At 38.4% G+C, this 20,171-nt stretch overlaps 1 protein-coding gene across 1 annotated transcript in view; it reads right to left on the bottom strand.

Annotated features, from left to right (window-relative positions):
* The window catches only part of BZW2 (basic leucine zipper and W2 domains 2), a 32,014-nt gene that overhangs the window by 3,401 nt on the left and 8,442 nt on the right, over positions 1-20,171 (bottom strand). The window contains exons 4-9 of the mRNA XM_003207112.2: positions 18,090-18,155; positions 11,760-11,895; positions 8,628-8,737; positions 6,637-6,807; positions 6,012-6,158; positions 3,664-3,802 (exon numbers count right to left, since the gene is read on the bottom strand). Of these exons, the coding sequence (XP_003207160.1) occupies positions 3,664-3,802; positions 6,012-6,158; positions 6,637-6,807; positions 8,628-8,737; positions 11,760-11,895; positions 18,090-18,155 (769 nt within the window). The remainder of the gene's footprint in view (positions 1-3,663; positions 3,803-6,011; positions 6,159-6,636; positions 6,808-8,627; positions 8,738-11,759; positions 11,896-18,089; positions 18,156-20,171) is intronic.

The following is a 20,171-nucleotide window of genomic DNA, read 5'->3' as shown; positions in this document are numbered from 1 at the left end:
CATGACAGCATGACTGAATTGGACAGAGTGGCAGTAATTCAATAGCACATGTGCTGTTGAATAACAAACAGATGGAAGCAACCTGGGATACATTCGAACTTCATCAAAACTACCCTAAGAAATCCCACAATAACTGAATACAAAACACCTCCCTGAAAATTTGGATTTCAGTGAGCGCATGCAACTGTAAGTTACCTCATCTCTCAAACACTTCCAAAATAAAATCTCTTCTGCAGTTTGCTGTAATTGACAGTAAGCTGAAAATACGGGAAAAGCAAGACTGCACCAGCTGTGTGTTGTATTTCACTACATCAACAGTGCACTTAGAGAACTCTAACAGTGACACAAAGCTGTATCTTTCTGAAATCCCAACGCACCACAACGAAGTTTTCCTCAACGTTGAAAGAAACACTGGAACTAAGAAAGGTTTTTACTTCGCACTAAATACTTGCCAGCCATCTTTAACAGCATCTCAAAAGCATTATGGCATTTAAGAAAGCCAGATTTTCATTGAGCAAGCTTAGAATGCATTTCACAAGGACTCCTGTGAAGCCGGAACTTAATCCCTCTATGTAAATTCTTTTCTTGATTTACAGCCTATGAGCTTTAAGGATATGCTGCCAAAGAGGAAGAGGAAAACCTACCTCTTCCCCCTGCTCAAACCCAATCTGATAATAGCAGCATACAACCCCCCAATGTGCCTTGAGGATTAAAACAATCTCAGTCAGGTGGATGAAGAATTTGCCTGTATATAACTCCATAGCAATAAGCCTCCTACACTAATGGAGGAGAAAAAAGCTTTCAATTACAAAAAGGGCAACTGCAACTCTCCTTTCATTACTGAGCAGTATTACCTGAACTACATTCATGCCTCCAGTGCTCAAATAAGATGGTATTTTCCTGTCAGCATTAAGACGCTCAACTAAACAATCAAGCAACAAGGTGAGTTAATTGTACCTCTAAGTTGCTATGAAGCAATAGGAACGCTGAGGGGGATGGAAGGTGGAAAATTTTATTTCTTATTAAACTTGATTATAAATAGATTTTTAACAGCTGAACCTGAACTCCTGTGGTTTCTTGGTATGTGCACATCAGTTTCACTGCAGTCCCAGGCGATATCAGCTCCAAAGCTCCTGCACATGCAGCCAACTGCCACTCAAGTCATCCACTGCCAAAGCCCTCAGGCACAGCCATCTTGAAAGGCACAGATGCAGAGCATAGACTCGAGAGGGCCCAGAAGTTAAGTGGAATGTTACTAGAAGTTTAGGTCATGACTTTGGACTAAGTCACCCAATGTGAATGCACTTCTGTTTTTAACTACATAGCTGCATGCTTTCAGCTGCCAACACAATTCACAAATTTCAGCTCAACTCTACTGCAGATAACTCAGCTGGCAGGACAGTCTTAAAGCAAGAGCTCTTTCAGTACAAGAAATGTCACCTGCTGTGCAGTTATGGTCTTTACTATTTTTTCCCCCGGGAAAATTTTGTACTTGGTATCAAAAAATAGTATTTGAATAATGAAGATTAAAGATAATTTTATTCCAAAAAAAAAACCTACCAAAGCCTGTCTGTCAAGTGGAACTTGAATATTCAGTTCTTTTAAGTGTAGGATTCCTACTATTCAAGACAGTCTGCATCTTTTATGATGGAAAACTGGAAGGATTGAAATGGAAGGTGTTGAATGCACTCTTAAGAATAGTCATAGAACTAAATTTGTCGAAGCATGGGCGGCATTTATGCCTAACATCACTGATGATCATCTTTATGCCCAGGAAACACTCACTCGTGATGAGTAATACACAATAAACTGTCCACATGCCTACTGGTAAATAGCTGGACTTCTGCTGTCCATCCACAGATACTCCAGATGCCTCCATTTGTCACTAGAAAAAAAGTCACAAGGTACTCTGAAACCTCTCCAGATCCTACACAAGTCACCGTTGAAGCAGAACAGGAAGGGCAACACAAGCATCTGCTGTTCCCTCACTGCCAACGTAACTATTAATAGTCAAGGAAGCCCCTAAAAGCTAACATGAAACATAAGATATGCTGTCATCAGCAAAGAATGTATGGTAAAGTATGTGTCTCTAAAGGAACTGGATGGCTTGTTTCTAGTGGGTAGGTCAGAGCTGGGAGAAGGAAAGGATGAGAATCACCATCACCAAAATGAAGCAGAGGCAGACTTCAGTACCCACCTCTGACTGATATCTTCCTTATAGCTCTCAACAAACCAATCACAAGCAGCTAAAGCATGATAGATGGGGGAGAAATAAAAATGGAATGACTAGTGTTCCCAGAATCTTTCCTAGTTAATTCAGAAGGATGTCCTGACCTAATGGACACAGCTTGCTTGATTCTGAAGTTGCCCTAAAACACACTGAGCTGATGACTTCCTTACCTTGTCCAGGCTCAGAGAGTTCCCACTGCTATTGACTGTAACATCAAGCTTGCAATTGCTAGTAGGCAACAGTACATCTACCAATCAGGCAGATAAATTATTTTTTCTGTAAAAAACTTACAGAACAATTGTGAAAGGAGTCCTATACAAAATTTGTTTCAACCATCACTCACTGTTCAAATGCACAGCTGCTGCAGTGCTCATTTGCTAAGCACAAAGTAAATTCTCTTTTCCAAAGAGCTCAATATTAAGTACTTGCAGCAAGTTGTACTCAATCACTGAGGCACCAGGATATTGACACAAGAATTGAAATAGACCTCCCTCATTCACTTGCTACACCTTCTGAAGCCATTAAATTATTTTAACAATCTGAACTTGTTTGCCTTGGATGTGTACTGAACACAACAGAGTGAACTCAGATCAATACTGGGCTGTTGCTCCTGCTGATTTTTCTCCTTCAACTATTTATAGCAAGAATGTCAGAACAAACTGTTCAGCACTAACCCATCATACACAGTACAAGATCATTAGACTCTGACAACCTGATCTGAATAGATTTGTTACAAAAGTCAATTTCACAATTAAAAGAAATCCCTCACTATGACACCTGCAAGAAAAGAATGGAAAAAAGTAAAAGCATAAGGAAAGCTATATTCTGGCAGGGGGAATAAAAAAAATCTGAAAGATCCTCCTGCCAAGAGGATTTTACTCCTTCTAAATTTCTTAAAACGAAGCTTCAATATTTTTATGTTTTATTATTTTTTTTTACAGCTGCCAGAAATTGAATTTTTTCATAGTCCTTATTTTCTATTAGGACAAAAGCCCACTCAGACTGCAGACACTGCTGAGATCCTGCTCATGCTTCTGACTGCAAAATAAACGCAATAGAGAAAGAAAGGCTTGATTTGACTTTTTCTGCTGCCACATGCACCTTTAAACTAAGAAAGCATACAGTACTTCAGAGTTCAACACAATCGTTGATCACGCAGTTATCTACAGAATACCATTTCCTTTTACATCACAGGTGAGCAGTTGGCATAAAGAGCAGCCATGCCACTGGATAATGACTTATGAGTTCAAAATTAAGGTCTACCTACAAAGGAGATACTCAAGGGATTTCTTTCTGATTAACTGCTTCTAACAGTTCAGTCCTGCCTGTAATGCGTGCCCATAGTGTGCTTAATAACTTAGTTCAATGTGGTCAAGTCAGTGCCCAAGCCCAATGTCCATACAAAGCATAAAGCAGCAGATATATACTTTTACCTTTATAAAAGAGTACCACTATCTTCTGAAAGGCTTTCATGAAGTGGATGTTGTCATAACAGTACTCCTGCACTTTCTGGAGAAGGATTAACTCCGACTGGCCTTGAGTGCTGAAGACAGCAAGCAGGGGGGCATATTGCTGAAAGGAGGACAAGACAAGACAAAATGCATGTTATGTTTAAGGCAATGTGAAAATCATTTTTCAGAATTGAAGATAAATTACCTTTGATCTTCAGATCCACTGACCAAATATATGTTAACAGTACTACTTAGTGTTCTTACGCTGATCAGATCTTTGTTTTCAGAAACAAAATTTGGCATCTTTCAGCTAGATTTGCAATGGCTTGATATAATGGGGCACACCTCTAATATTAGGGCTCCCAATAAATGTGACTACAACATAGCTAACACCACAGATTGAGTTCTTCCATTTCCATTTGGAAAAAGCGTGGTGAAATTCAAGGAGGCTTTAGGCAAGACTCCTCCTTTTCCCCTTTTGGCTCTTTACTCATCCAGCTGTTATCTGATCAACTTTTAGGGAAGCAGGGCAATATACACTGCAGTTTATGTCTATTTAGTAGCATCAGCAGAGCCCAATTCCATCCACAGATCTGCAATCTGCAACTGCCTGTAACTGTTAAGAAATGTATTTAAAAACAATTCTTAAGTTTTCAGTTTAGAAATAAGAATTCTTCATATTGCCACATTTGATTGACTTGCTTCACACTCCTTTCTAACTCAATAACTGGTATAGACGTACAATTGAAAGTCTCCGAAGTGTCTAAATAACCAAAGCAGCATAAAATTACATTCCTCTTATCATTGGCTAAGGAAAGCTGCATTATCTTCCATTTGCCTCAAGTTATGTTGCAATGGGTCAGCAGCTTCAGTGTCACAATGCTGAGACCACAACTGTGTCTGTAGCCTGAAACTGTCTAGAGAACTCTCCTATCCATGAGAATGTCTTTTCTCCAAATCAGAAGTGGCCTAGGGGTCAATAATATTTATACAAAGCCAGCAGTGTTTCTCTTCCCAATATTCAAATATTCCAATAACAAATGTTTGTAATCTGCCCTGCAGTATCAGATAGCAATCAATAGATACCTTGTTACAGCTCAAGACATATGATCCATCATTACATCAAAAGAACAATAGAATATTTCCCTTCTGCAAACTCTTATTCTTTCTACTATTACTTGAGTCACTGTAGCTGGAGAAGACTACAAGGCATTCAATTTTACCATCAAAGACTACACAAGATCTCAAGTGACTACATTTCCAGCGTGACTGTTGCTCTTCAAAAACCAAATTCATATGAAAGGACAATAAATGCAGGGACCAAACCAACATGGGAACATGGTTCAGATGTAGAAATCCATCAGTACAAAAAGGAGGAATTCTATCAAGCTTAAGATCCATGCTGCCATAAGAATAAAGGTACTGACTGCTCTGATTGTTTCTGTCTTTGGGTAAACATTTGCAGTCCTGGATATGAAGGAGCATTCTTTTGCTCATAACTTAACAGCTTAAAGGGACTAAATTTGCTGAAGATCCTCCCTTGTTCTGCTTTTAAGTCTCTTGCACTGCGCAATTCTTTCAGATTTGACTGAAGAACCATGAATACAGAGTAATCAGTCACTGCTATAGTTCCACACCCACTCCCTTCTTCCCAAAGTCTTAAGAGCTTTTGTATCAATAAATAACTGATATTGCAATCTGTCACCTGGTTTTCTGTGCATTCAGTTCTCTTATCCAGAGTGCCTCACTTAGAGAGTAACCATACTATACAGTGCAGAAACTCTCAAGTCAGTTCCTGTCTAATTAGTTTAGAAGTAGCTACCCAGCTCCCAGGGTCAACACCAGCAAGAAACACTTCATAGGTTCTGAACTCAGCAGTCTTGCATGGATCTAACCAGCTTTGTGCAAAGGCAGGTGTCTCTTCACCACGCTCACAAAATATCTTCCTTTCCGGCAAAGACATTGCAAAGATAATTCCAGTAGGCTTACTAGTCAGGTCAGTGCAGCTCAGAGTATCAGCAATTGTTTAGAACCAAGCCCCAGGCAAAGAACCCCAGCACGCTGAGAACACATTGCAGAGGCACTCAAGCTACAACCATCTCAGTTTGCCCTGGTTCTCTACACTTAGGAGACAAAGAACAGCAACTCATAATTTGAACAACCTCATTTTGCATTACTGTGACTGAAGAAGGGACATGACACTCCAATGTGTGGTATCAGTTAGCCCTGAAGACCAAATTTCCTGGATTTAAACAGGTAAAACTTGGCAGCTATAGAATGTATTCTGTTATTTCACAGCAAGCCTTTCCCCTCTTCATTCATGCATGTACCTTTAGATGTTTGAGGGCTTGCTCTGCAACCAGCTCTTCTTTCTTGTTCCATTCCACAGCATTCATTACACAGGTCCACAGGAGACCAATCACTGCTGGCTCAGGCAGCTCATTTCTTTTCATTTCCTCTTTTACATAAAGCACCATCTGAAGCATGAAATACAGTGCTGGCTTTAGCAACATTTCCAGTCAACCAGTAGAAACTCTGCCTTATTAAGTACTTGCAGCCATTTACAAACAGTGTATTGATATAAAAACAACAGGAATCAAATTTAAAACAAGAATAAAAATGAAGCACTTAAAATGTCGATGTTCAGCAACGTTACTATTAATTGAGTATAAGTTTTCTCCTTCCTGCCCAAGCTGACAGTTAACAGTTACATGAACTACTTTCTCATCAAGCAGAACTAAACATAAAAACATAGCTAACTGCGTTTGTAAACTCACAGGGTGTTTTCTTGCCTTCATATGTTAAAATCACTGACTGAATTTATCAATAAATTAAAATAATTTAAAGAAAAATAGAAGTAGACTTTGAGGTACCCACATCTGTTCCTCTCTACTTACTGTGTATTTACGTCTTGGACTATGTTTATATAAACAGAAGTTGTAAAACACTCTTTACCTCCTTAATTGGGCATTCCTGAGAGAGACGTTCTTGTAGCTCTTTTTGAAGTTCTTTACGAGTCCCCAGTGACTGCTGAACTCTGAGAAAATCTGAGAGCTCTTTTAGACCTGCTTCAGTGAAATACTTGGCAAAATGATCCACATTCTGCCGGTTGGCAGGAAATAGTTCCTAGAAGTACAGGAATACTCTGTGTTAAGTAAACCATGAATGAGGGCTCTTGACAAAATGAAGGAACAATTTCAAAGAGTGAACCTTGAATTCCTGGTTACTGTTCTATTAGCAGTAGAAAAGTCAAACTCCATTCACATTATTCTACCGTTATAGCAGAGGAAAGAATTAATGGTCAGTTATGCAAAAAAAAAGAAAAAAAACAAAAAATCCACCACCCAACACCTGTTCTACATTAAGGGCATCTACTTACAAAGAGCCATCAGCTTAAGATGGCGCCCAAAACAGTTGAGCATTTTCTGAACTCTGAGTCTCGTAGGGAAAGCACAAATGAATAATGAAAAAGTCATTACATGCTAGGCACATTTAGTGTGTCCTCCCATGGATTACACACGTTCACTCCCAGCAATACTTAACTGGCCCAGGCACGCTAGCCTAAACATTGCTGTTCTGCTGAGCAATGATTACCATTACTGCATCATGTGAAGTTAACAGTGTACCTAATGGATATAGTGATCATTACCTCATCTCCACATTTCTAACTCAAAGAAACTATGTATCTATGATTTGTTAAGTCCAGCTACTTCAAAAAATTAAAACGTTGCTTAAAAACTACTAGAGCATGCCCCTATCTTGACACGGATTCAAAGGTATTTGCTTACATTGTAACTCTTGTGGAATGAACAGTAGTCTGTTTTTCTCCCCCTGCAGGGGACTCAGAGACCCTCCATCTATTTGTTTACTGAAAAGCAGATTAAGAAGAAACTTCAAGGCATCTATGCTAGGCAACAGCAACCGACACTTGACGGTTCTTTAATACAGCAGCATAATGAGAGCCAACAGCTGAACACTTTACTCAGTAAATTTCAAAATAGAAATAAGACAATTGGCTTTTTTCCTCCTTCTCTAATAAATGGGGTAATTAGCCCATTTTCCAGCTTTGCTGCAATTTATTTATCATTTGGACTGAAAATCAGATACAAACTGAAGAGAGGAAGGGATGTGGGAGGCTGCTTTGCTTTTGAAAGATTCTTGCTTAATCATACAGTACTGCCATAGAAACAGGAAATAGTGCTGAAATTCTCTAGGCAGTACTACACAGGATACAGCACGTCTGATTGGATTATCACAGCAACCTTTCTGAAGGTTAAAACTACTGATCTTCAGAAACACACTAGCAGGGAAAGGCACATGACATTGCTCCATATTCACATACACTCTAAACACCTCAGGCCACTGCTACAAACCCAGAATACAGGTTTCGAGACAAAAGGCTGGAAAGCTTTTTGTGTGCTGCTTCCACTAATTCTGCCGTCAGCATTGCAGGACCATTTATGCTACCCAGAGGGCTGCTGTTGTGGAAGACTGGCTTACGCTGCTGTCTTTATACTACTCAACACCGTCACCTTGGGAAGCTTCTATGAATCATTTTTGGTTAAACAAGCGTCTTACGTCTTGTTTCTTATTTACAATGGTGGAAAAAAAAATTACAAAAAGAAAAGAAAAAACCTTCACACAGTTGCTTGTGGTGTGTTTTGTTAGCAGTGGTTAGAAAGAAAAAATTCCCAAGCCCCACACATTCAGCCTTTCAGAAGGCATTTAACTACAGGAAAAACAGACAAAAGGTAGATACGCAGTATTTAATGCACCTGAACGTGTTTCAGTGCAACACAGCCATAACAACACTGCTGTAATTCAAAGTATTTTGAAAATGCTAAGGTAGTCTAGGGGGAGTAAACATGCTTAAAGAAAACTATCACCTGCATTTTATTTCCCTTCCTTCTTCAATAGGAGAAAAAGATTAATGAAATTATACTTACTAGCAATCTCTTATCAAGGTTGGCTTTTCTTAAAGCAGAGGTAACAGAATTGGCATCTTTCTCTGCCATCCACGCTTTAAAAAGTTTTACAGCAAAAGAAGCTGCAATCCCTGTTTGAGAAAGTACACAAAACATGTTTCAGCAACTTTCAACACAAATGAGAAATTGCTACAGCAATCTATTATGGAATGAAAATACACTTATGACAACAGGACTAAACATGTGGTACTAAAGTGCACTTTTTTTTTTCTTTAATGCAGTTAAAGACTGCAAGACTAATTTTCTGAGTATGTTGCACTGCCTTAAAAGCTTTTTTTTTTTTTACCTATCCACATTTAGCGGTGGAAAGACTTTGCCTGCAGTTAATTTCTCTACCTCTGCATCTTACAGATGATATCTAAAAAACAGAACATTTTTTATGTTAAATCACCTAGGAAATGAAGGCCCGTAACAACAACAGGCAGGAGTAAGAAACAACTTCCCAACTTCAAGGCAGCTGATTGCACCACATCCTCCCACACAGTATTTAATAGCTGGTAGGACCAGGCACAAATACTATTTTAAAGAAGAAAAATCCCTTCCTCAAGGCACAACTTAACATTTTCTGTATGAAATCAGAAGAAAACCCACCGCCACCACATCTTTATTTCCACAACCTGTAGCTTTCCCAGAGGAAAAGTACCAGCCCCACATCTCTTGCCTCTTTTCAACGTGTATTTCTCATGCACCTCCACAGCTCTGCTCCTGCTTCTCAGCTGCAAGCCAGTTGAAAGGGAGCTGCAGTGCTGTGGAGCTGGAGACAGAGCACTCCCGTAATGATGTGGTCTCCTGCAGGCCAGTTATACTTCTCCATACTACATTCACATCAACACTTACAGTAATACTGAGAGCAGTCCTGATAATTTTTTGTTTTGCCTCCAAAAAGTCTATCTAATTCTATGAGCTGCACAGCTCCTCCTGATGCAAAGTAGCTTAGTCATTCTTACTGATTGATAACCATTCTTTTTATTCTTAGGATACACTGACTAAATGAGTCACCAAACAAAAATGGAATTGATTAATCCCCAGGCAGCACTAACTTCGTTAACATTCATTACAGATCTTGGCTGTTATGACAGTTTTGCCAACCTTATTTCAAGAGCTCAGTCGTGAGGCACGATCCTTGGAGAAGTACTACATGAAACTCTGATGTGCGATGACATTAAAGAACAGCTACAAATGCCACTTTGGCTCATTCACATGTTGTGCAGAAGGTTCTAAACGAAACGAGCACGATCATAAAAGCTATGAGCAACTAGTCAAGACTGACAAAACCTGTTTGACTATGAGGGAACCTCAGAATAACGTTCACCTGTAATTCTAACCTGCGAACACCGTTCAGCCTATATGAAATGAGCATTTGCATTCCAGAGCTGTGGGTGAACTCGATGAAGATAAAGGCATTTGTAGCTAGAAATCACTATCCACAGTGGCCTATATGTACTACACAGTACTTGTACAGCTGTGACAATATAACCTATTCATATCAGAGGGCAGATAACGCAAACAAAATGCTCCCACAGCAGCACCTCTCAGCAAACAGTGCCTGGTAGCACACATGTTGGACTGCTGCTTGAAACACTTACTAGATGTCAGTAATATCCACATTACAGCTTCTTAGGTCACATGCTACTTTCTCATGAAAAGAAGAGCATGCCAGTAACAGAAAAGCACTCATTCTCAGACCATTGGGATGGTGACCAAATCAAGCGGAACTGTCTTTGCCACCAAATACCTGTGTGCCTTATGTCCTTTCTCAAGTCATTTTCTAGACTATTCACATGTTGCCACTGTCTTTTCCTTTAAAATAGCTGTGCTGTTTTTCCAGGGCTCTTTTTTTTTTTTTTAATTCATTATCTACCCCACTGATAGAAAGCAACTTCATCCATTCCTTTTATTGTTTATCCCCAGTGCGTTTTTTACCTTTGCATTAGTGTGAATGTACATTTAGATACACAAAGACGATTAAATCCTGGCAAATGTTTAGAGCTCCCAAAAAAATGCCATTTCACAATATGAATGCAGTTTTTGAATGCAGTTTTTCTAGCATTTTTGCATGAAATATTAAGTATAAAATATAACCAGTTACTTGAGCATTAAAAACCTGAGTTTCCAGATGCATTTTGTGTTGCCGTATCTATAAACAGAATTTGATCTAAAAACATGGCACTCCCATCACACTAAGATGTGATTAGTACTTTTGTTTGAATTTTTCTCCTACTTTAATTCTGCTCCCAAAAGCTGTGGGTGATGACAGAGCAAAACAGCAGCTGTGGCTTTTCTTTCTGCAGCATTTAGAAAACAAATGCATACTGCATGCAAGAATGGGAAGTTAGAATCTTTTGTAGATTAGATTTAACTAATAAATAACTTTCAAAAAAGATTTAATGAAAACTGTGCAACGTTGACAGTGCATCTGCAATTATTCCAGTCAGGAATTGTTAAGAATTAATATTTTTCAAATGTTTGCCTGATAAAGACTCCAAAGTAAAAGACTATAGATGAATAATAGAAACCTTCCAAAGCAAGGAAGCACCATCCATCCCCCATTCAAAAAAGCCTGCAACGAAACAACTCACCCAGTCCCTTCCTTGCTCTCAACACCAAAAACAACAACAACAACCACCTTGTTGCAAAAAGGCACCAGTATCTTAAGATTGAAAGATTTGTTACTCATCACATGGTAAAGATGAGTCCATGGGAGAAGCTGTCAAGCAATCATTACTTGGCAAAACTGAGGGCTTGAACTCTTCCTTTCTGCAATGTCCATTTGGGCTATGTATGCTCTCTGTTCCACTTTACACTCAAAGGACATCAGCAACACTTGTAAACCAAAAACAGCAGTAGCCTATCTAAGGAACAAATGTTACATTTCATGCTTGTATTTGTGTTGTTTTTGCTTTTTGTTGTCATCCTACTTTTCACTGCCCTCGTTAGATCTCAAAGTACATTGGCCTTTGCTGTCTGTATGTGCTTCTGCTTTATAATCCCACTTATCGAACAGCAATAGGCTTCCAACATACAAAATACGGAACAACAGAATACATCTCCAATTAAAACTACTATGAGATAAAAGGTCACTTAGAAAATTACCTTCTTTGACTATGTTGTCAGTGAAGAGGCTTGTTAAAATGGTAGCAGGAAGAGTCCCATTGGCTAAAAGGATCCCAGAAAGCATCGCCAATTTCGTCTGTTCTGTTTCAGAGAAGGCTTTAAGGAACAGCAGGAGCTGTGGGTTAGACAAGATAAAACAGATACACTTGAGCCATTGGCAACAGTAGCAGGTAGAGATGAATATTCATAGATGGTTAATTTTTTTGTTTCTTAACAAGTCCGACTGTAACTTCAAGCAATCACATCAAAATCTGTCCTGAAGCATTACAGTGTCATTCTACTGACTAATTAGAATTTCCATAAGGATACAAGCTTGTGGAAAACTGCCTTACTCAATGACACAAGGTCTGTCTTCAGCACCTAAGTGTTACATACATTGTTAAATAAAAATGCTTGGTAAAGGCTTAATGCTCACTGAAATTAAAGAGATCAGAAACACAGGCTTGCTGATTTCAACAGGCTGACAGGAGCCTGCCCATTCACATCATTAGATTTTGGAACAGAAGGAACTACATTATTACTCATGCAAATAACAACATGAGAAAGTTCCACATTCTTCCTTCAGAGAAGGGAACACAGCATGTTTCTGGGCTTAAAGATGAATTTACTCTGCTAATTCCATTTGTCACCACACCTTTTTTCCTTCTTCAGAAGGCAAGATGCAATCAAAGCACAGGAGCTCATTTTGATGGGAAAATTGCACCCAGATCCCACATTAACTGTACCTCATCAGTAATACCTATGCATACAAGAGACAGAATATCAGATATGCCCCTATACTTGTATGTTACTACAGACAGTGACAGCTCTTCTCCAAGATATCCGGAGAGCCCATCATTAACTGTAAAGATTTGAGTGCAATGTTCTAAAAGATCCATGTAACTAATGAAGTGAGTTCTTAAAAGACATATGATGTTGTATGAACAACTCTGCTCTGCACCAGCAAACAAAACAGAAAAGCTCTTTTTATTCACGTGGCAATACTTACATAATATCAGTTTTAAATTATAGCTTACACGAGGCTGAATGATTCAGTCACAGATGTATCACTTGGCTTTTTAAGTGGGATGCAGTCAAATGACTGCAATAGAGTTTTAGCCCAAAAGAAGAAATATAAAAAGATAAAATCTTAAAGTGCAATTTTATTTCCACGAACTGTAACTCAACAAAAAGAAGGGGTGCAGACAAATGGAATTATTATTTCTAAACACAAAGATGAGAAACAAGTGTTATGCTGTATTTTCAAATGTAGAAATTAATTCCTGTGTATAATAATGGGGCTACTCCCATGGGAAAAATCAACATAATTTCCACTGAAATTCAAAGTAAACCTAACCAAAAAAAAAAAAGACTGGAAGCTCAGGAACTCAAGTTTTCTTTACACAAGCTTTAATCAGCAGCAAAAAGTAGTAAAATCAGTAATAAAATCAGTAGCAAAAGGCAGTACCAAAAAGATGACTGCATGAGAAAAACAAGTTTAATTAGACCTTCTGATCCTTACTGTAAGCACTGATAACAAGACTGACTGAAGAGGAAACAACTTCACAATTTTGTATAGCCCACTTAACTCTTACTCTTTCTGCTCCCATACAAGCAACAGATAAGGATTTGGATTAGTGGTCACACAGACTACTTTAATGCCACAAATCAGGTCCTGGATAATTCCTGATGCATAACCTACATTGGGCTGTGTCAGTAACAAGCAGACCATGAACAGAGTTGTACCGATTTATGTCAGATTATGAAAGCAGTAGCACCAGTAAATCCAACTGCAAAGTGAGATATGCCACACAAGGTGCAAGAATATCCCAACAGAAGAACAATTCTCGAAACTAGAGTGGATAAAATCTATAACTGTTCAAATCTGTTCAAAATTGTTCAAATATGGAAGATAAGAAATCCTACACTTACAAAGTTCACAGCCTCCTCTTCTTCCCTCCTGAATTTGAATTATGATGTTCTTTGAACTTCACCCAGAGGCAATATCTTCTGAGCAGGAACAAGGCCTTCCATAGGCCCCTCAATGCTTTAAGTACTGTTGGTGCTACCAACATAATTTGTTTTACTATTTTTGAAAAGCAGCTCTACTAAACTAATACATGCCACTTCCTGCTGTTCAAGGATATTATTCCATACTCTCAAGTAATTCAGGGGAAGACTGAGTTATGAGACTAATCAAAGCCTTTAACTGAGCCCCCCAGAAATCATCTCAAAAAATAGAACACTTAGCTCAGTGCTGTTGTTACAGGCTTTTATTACTGATTAAGAGCTCTTCTTTTACCATCGCTATTAAAACCTGTGCAGGAAAGTCACAAAGCATTCAAGTTACCTCAGAACAGAAGCAAACCACCCACAAAATGTTCCAGGCTGATACTTCTCTGCTATTACACAAGTGCTGGTATTACTGCTTTTGTTACAGACTGATTCTAAGCATGAGATGTGCGATTCGGGCCCACAGTTCTGCATTTCTAGCATAGTTTTAAGAACTCCTGCCTATTTTAGTGGAAGTTTAGAATACCTAATAAGCACAAGACTAGACCTAGTATGCTGCTCTGTGTTATATTTTCTTTTACAGAGAAGTCTATTAGTCACAAATTCTAAGCATAAGAGTTACACTTCTGTGTAACTGAAGTGTAACTCTTCTCTTGCAATATTAAAATCTTAATAGTGAAAATTAAGGAATTCTAGGCACACAGCAAACAAGGTACCTTTTTATATTATTGTTATCTGAAGTTGTTCATCTGTTGCTTTTGTGTTTGACAGTTTGTTGCAGCTGTAGACAGTCTTGACAGCAACTGTCAGCAATGGGAAGGCATCTAAGGCATCACAGTACATACCTGATGATTGACTTTCACTGGCTAGAAGTATCTATATTTACTCCACATTTGGAATATTTGGTGTCAAAATGTTATCTTCTTTTTCCAAATCGATTTATGTTTACTTTCATTAGGAAAACAGGAACACAAAGAATGAACACATCTCTCCCAGTACTTTGGATATCCCGATGTGACTCAAATAGTACAAGGGCTGCTGCAAGAGTAATGCCTCCTATTTTATTACGTTGGCCTACAATATCAGAGGCAGATGTTGGTGGTATGGCAGTAGAGGTTCAGCCTTCCTGCCAATATCCCATTACGTTTTCTTGCTGTGTGACAGATGGCAGCAGAGGAACAGTCTGACAGAATGGCACCTGCCATGGAAGCGTGTATGAAACAAAGGTGTGGAATTGAAATCCTCCATGTGAACACAATTGCAGCCACTGACATTCATTGATGCTTTCTGAACATTTTTGGAGACCAATCAGTGGATAACAGAGTAGTGAGGCAGTGGGTGGTGAAACGCTAAAACAGGTCACCTTCACTAGTGCAGATTCATACGAGCATGGCATTCAGGTTTTTGTTCATTGCTACAGCCAGTGGTGGTGCCTGTGTTGAAAAAGAGCATTTTGTAGCCAAGAATTTGCTCCATCAAGGAGTGTAACTGTGCTCTTTGGATCTGTTGTAGTTTTCATGGAAATAAACAGGAGGCGTTACTTGCAGAGCAGCCTACGTATTTACCAGTGCAAGACCAAAAAAATACTTACCTGTACTTTACCACAATTTTCATAAAAGCAAGAACTACACCAAATTCTTCTTGAAAATGCCTAAATAGACAGCTAACAATACTGCAGACTTCATCTGCTGATCTGAACAGATATTTACAGAAAAGACAAACACAAATTTGGAACTGACAATTCCACTTAAGTTATAGTAAAACACTGTCAGAGGTCTAAGCAGGAACAGAGACTGGACAGAACTCACATGAACTTAAGACGGCTACATTAAAAAATAGAGATAAGCAATGCACTGACACATCACCTCCTTCTGCTGAAATTGCTTAATTTTGATAATTAAGTAACTACGATACAAACATTTGGACATACAGTTTGCTTATGTCATTAGAAGAAGGAACAATTTACAGTTGTGAGAGAAGAGAATTCAGAAAAAGAATAGCTGAAAGCTCGAAGCAGGCACAAAAGGTACAGGGAAATAATGCTGCCCTAAAGATAAAATTATGAACTAAAAGTAAATACTGCCATCTAAGACAAACCCTTCTGAAAGAAGTCCCACTGATACCATCTAATTCAGACTGAAACTGCTGGTCTGGCCTTGTTTTTAGCACAACTTTTTCTGTGAGAAGAGCTCATTTCCCCCAAATGCTCTACCTGTCTAATGAATCTGCCAGAAAAAATACAAATCATTGCTGGGACAGTGACCATGGGAACAACATCTAGTAGTCACTTTTGCTTTTCTAAGAGCTGTCAAGGTGCAGTAGCTTCTGAAGGTGTAGAAATCCCTTCCAGAAGTATAATACATCTACCATATAACCATCTTTATGAGCAGCTCCTCATGCACATTAGTGCATATGTTGATTAAAGCACTAACCAGGTAAAAAAAAATCATCAGGAGATGGACACTAAGTATGGGGTCACAAAAACAGAGGGAGGAAGATGATAAGAAGGCAACTACAAATAACATTTATGAGTTTTAAGTCAATGACAGTGAAGGGATATTTCACAAGCCCAAAACTACACTATGAGCTTCCCAGTTTTTAACTCTGCAACATGGAGTATTAAAGGACTCTTCCCCCCTCTATCCTCAGCAATGGCAGCTAAACAGCACCATGTCCAAAGTCAAAGCACTCAGAAGCCAAGATGAGATTTGTGCAAGAGCACAGAGCTAAGGATGGCAACTGAAGGACAGGCAGAAAAATTCAGCCCATTATAATAGGGCCAGTGTGCACACCCACTTACGTGGTCTGGTGCACAAGATATAATCTGATGCTCAAAATCATATACAAAGTGTGTATATAACACTGAAGTTTGCAGCCTGCAAGCTGAACAAGCACTCACTGAGCCCCACGCTGTCAGGGCCAGGATCCTTCCAGCAGCTTTACATCAGATTTCAGGACTCCAGCCAAACTGTACCTCAAATTACTGCTTTGCCTTTTAATTAGCATACAGTTAATCTTTAGATTATTTGTTCCTCAGTTGAAGAGTTGAATTATTTTATATTGAGCATGGTTTCATCTTGTCACTACTGTGCAAAGTGAATTCTCAGCAACTCAAAGGATTCAAAAATCAAGCTGGTTACAGGAGAGTGAGGAGGCGGCCTGAATTGACATGACATTTGTTTAATATGCAGAACACTCTGAAACTTGAATGCTGTGAGTCAGCGTTTCTCATGTCAATGATTATAGTAATTAAGAGCAAGAACATTAGATTTGTGTGGGAATGGAGGTAAATTTAGGTCTTCAGAATGATGTATTGAGCAATCAGAATCAGTTAAAAGGCATGCTGGTCACAAGTGCAAAAATAATTTCCTGCATGAGCAAGAATGTATAAATAACAGCCAAATTCATTCAGCCACAGGAGGTGGTGGTGAGGCATCACACTCCAGACTTATCCTCACTTGACCCCTGCAGTGATCCTACTGATGTTCAGATTGTAGGAAAATATACTTCTAACAAATAGGGCACTTCAGTCACAAGACAGGTTCTGGCAATGCAGGCTTGTTAACTTACAACACAGTACAGTTTATCATTTACTCAGGCCAAATTAAAAATAGAATAAAGAAAGTATTTACATCTGTTACTAAGAATTTAAAGCACTCTAAATACATATTTCTTCTTTCAAATATTTCTACATGTTTCTCCTGTTTCCTTAGAATTCAAACCCACAAAACAGAATCTACACCCACTACATCCACTCGACCATAACGGGCAAATCCTGAGAGCTCTACCAGTGCAGTGATGACTTCTCTTGTACATACGTGTGGCCTCAAATACTGAAACTAGTGGTTGGGACACATTCCATAACACAGAAGCAATTCAATACTCATACATCATCAACTGCCATTTTGCACAGCACATCTGCATTTATTCTATAGGGAAAAAAACCCAACCAATACAGACACACTATCTATTTGCAGGATAGTAATACTTTCTCTCATTAAGAACTATACCCAAATCCTGCATAGAAAAATCTAGAGTAAAGTTAATTTAGTCAAAGCAACCAACGGAAGCATTAAGTCAAAACTACTCTAGATCAAACACTACCAAGCAGCATTCCCACGGAGTTAAAGTTGCAGACTAAAGCTGCCACTCCTGCCAACTGTAGATTCCACTCTCTTTTCCAGCAGAGCTAAATAAAATACACAACAGAGCAGAACTCACATACAAAATTATATTAGAAGTAAAAAAAAACCAACAACAAAAAACCAACAATACAACACAAACAGTAACTCTCAAAGAAACTATCACCAACATTACCTTTTTGATTTCATCTTCAAATGCTTTCTCCAGATATTTGTATCTCCTGATAAGCTTATTGAAGACCTAAAGGAAAAACATGAGATAATTAAAAAAAAGAGTTTTAAAAAAAAATTAGCCCAAAAAAAGCAAAAAGAAATAAGTCTGCCACTGCTGAATCCAATAAAAATGTCCATGGCCAAACCATGATAACACTTGTTTTCATTTTAATGTCTCCACAACAGGAGAGGAAAAAGTAACACAAGCTCCTTACATACTAATATTCCTTCAGACATTAATAAAGGCATTGTTTCTAGGAAATAAGTAGCCAGCAGTATATTTCTGCCATCATCTATTACACTATATATCACACGACTTACCACAAAACATTCTCAAAAGTGGAAAAAATGAATTCTGCAATTCTGATATATAGAAAAATGCCTGAATCACAGAATTTACTACAGCTTTCTTCTTACTTCTCAAAATACTATTCCCACTCTCCTTTACACCCTTATCCATAGATCAGAAGCAGAAGAAAGTGGGAGGAGGAAGAGGTTAAAGAGGTTAACAAATATAGAAAATTCGTACTTGGTCCCTTTCTTGCGATAACGCAGCTCTCTGAGGAAGCTGTCACATGTATATCAATGGAGAGAGGGGGTCAGGCAGTACTGCTGGTTATCTTCATTGCAGACAGGATCTCTATTAAAACCACTAATATGAAGGCTTAGAATAAGAACTCACTACTGCCAGGGAAGAAGGAAGAAGCTTCCACGAAGCTTTTACAACTACTATGTTCTTGGAAATACTTGTTCTCCAGTTTTCACCACTTGTTCCTCATTTTGTGACCACAGATTATGAAAGCAGAAGCAGCACAGGTGCAGGCTGCATTCAGATGGAAGAAGTGAGAGATAAGAAATTAAATAAACAAGTAACTGCTCTCACTATTGTACAAAGGGCACAAAAGTATGACTCACTGTCACATGCAAAAAGATTTGTATGAGGAAAAATATGACATTATCATCAAGCTGGATGGGGGAAGTAAAAGGGGAAAATGAAGTTTTAAGTCATTTTTCAGAGAATGTAAAATACATTCTGACATTCTAAAAGGTACTGTTTTGGCTCTGAACAAGGAAAACTGAAATGAAATATCAAGTTGCAATCATAGTAAGAAGTAAAGACAAACAGAAGTCTAATAAAATAAGATGGAAAAGACAAAAATGTAAGCCAGGATTTTGTTCATATTTTCCAATAACGTATTTTGATAAGTCCTTCTAAATGACCTAAGTACATGTTATAAGCAAATCATCTGCTAATGCATCATCACTATCCCTTGCTCTTCTCTTAAAGACTTTCCTATCTTTGATTTGTTGCCACAACTAGAAACACACGAAGCAGCCACTCTACTAGCTCACAAGAAGTCAGATTAAGAAAGTAAGAAGCTCTGAACAGCATTTTAGCCTAACTTCATAACGCAATACGAGCACTATTTCCAATACGCATGAAAACTGACAAAGTATATAAAAAAGACACGTCCTTTCAGGCATTAATTATAACATATTGACCTTTGGTTCAAAATACAGAAAACACATTCAAAATTCTAGTGCTTCAGATCCTGAAACCTTTGTTTCCCAACAGTCAATATTTTAATATTAAATTTGCCCCTAGAGACCTCGTACTGCCAATTTTTATCATCAAGTTAAAACACTAAAACTGAAGTAAACAGAATTAATGCTTTTATTAATAACAGACTTTCCTAGAGCAGGATAGCTTACTTTTAAGAGATAATAAAGGTAACACAGTGAATGCAATGATTTCCTTCCCAGAAGTTTGCATATTTCACTTCTCCAGACCATCAAGGATGTATTTTTAAAGGAACTTTGTTATTTAGCAAGTCTTCGTTACTGATGCAGATTCTGATCCTAGCATTCTTTAGAACAACCATGCAGCCATTCAGCCACTTGTCAGTCTCAATGGCTTTACAGGGATAGTAGCCCTTATGCTTTTGCTTACTATCTTTCACACCCCAATAGCAATTTGTTATTTAAAAAGAACGTACTTCTGACATCGGATTTTCAATGGTAAAAGTTTTTTTTTTTTTTTTTG

This window comes from Meleagris gallopavo, chromosome 6 (genome assembly GCF_000146605.3).
Source record: "Meleagris gallopavo isolate NT-WF06-2002-E0010 breed Aviagen turkey brand Nicholas breeding stock chromosome 6, Turkey_5.1, whole genome shotgun sequence".
In the NCBI taxonomy this organism is placed as follows: domain Eukaryota; kingdom Metazoa; phylum Chordata; class Aves; order Galliformes; family Phasianidae; genus Meleagris; species Meleagris gallopavo.
The sequence above is the reverse complement of the archived record's forward strand: the minus strand, read 5'-3'. Positions and strand labels throughout refer to the sequence as shown.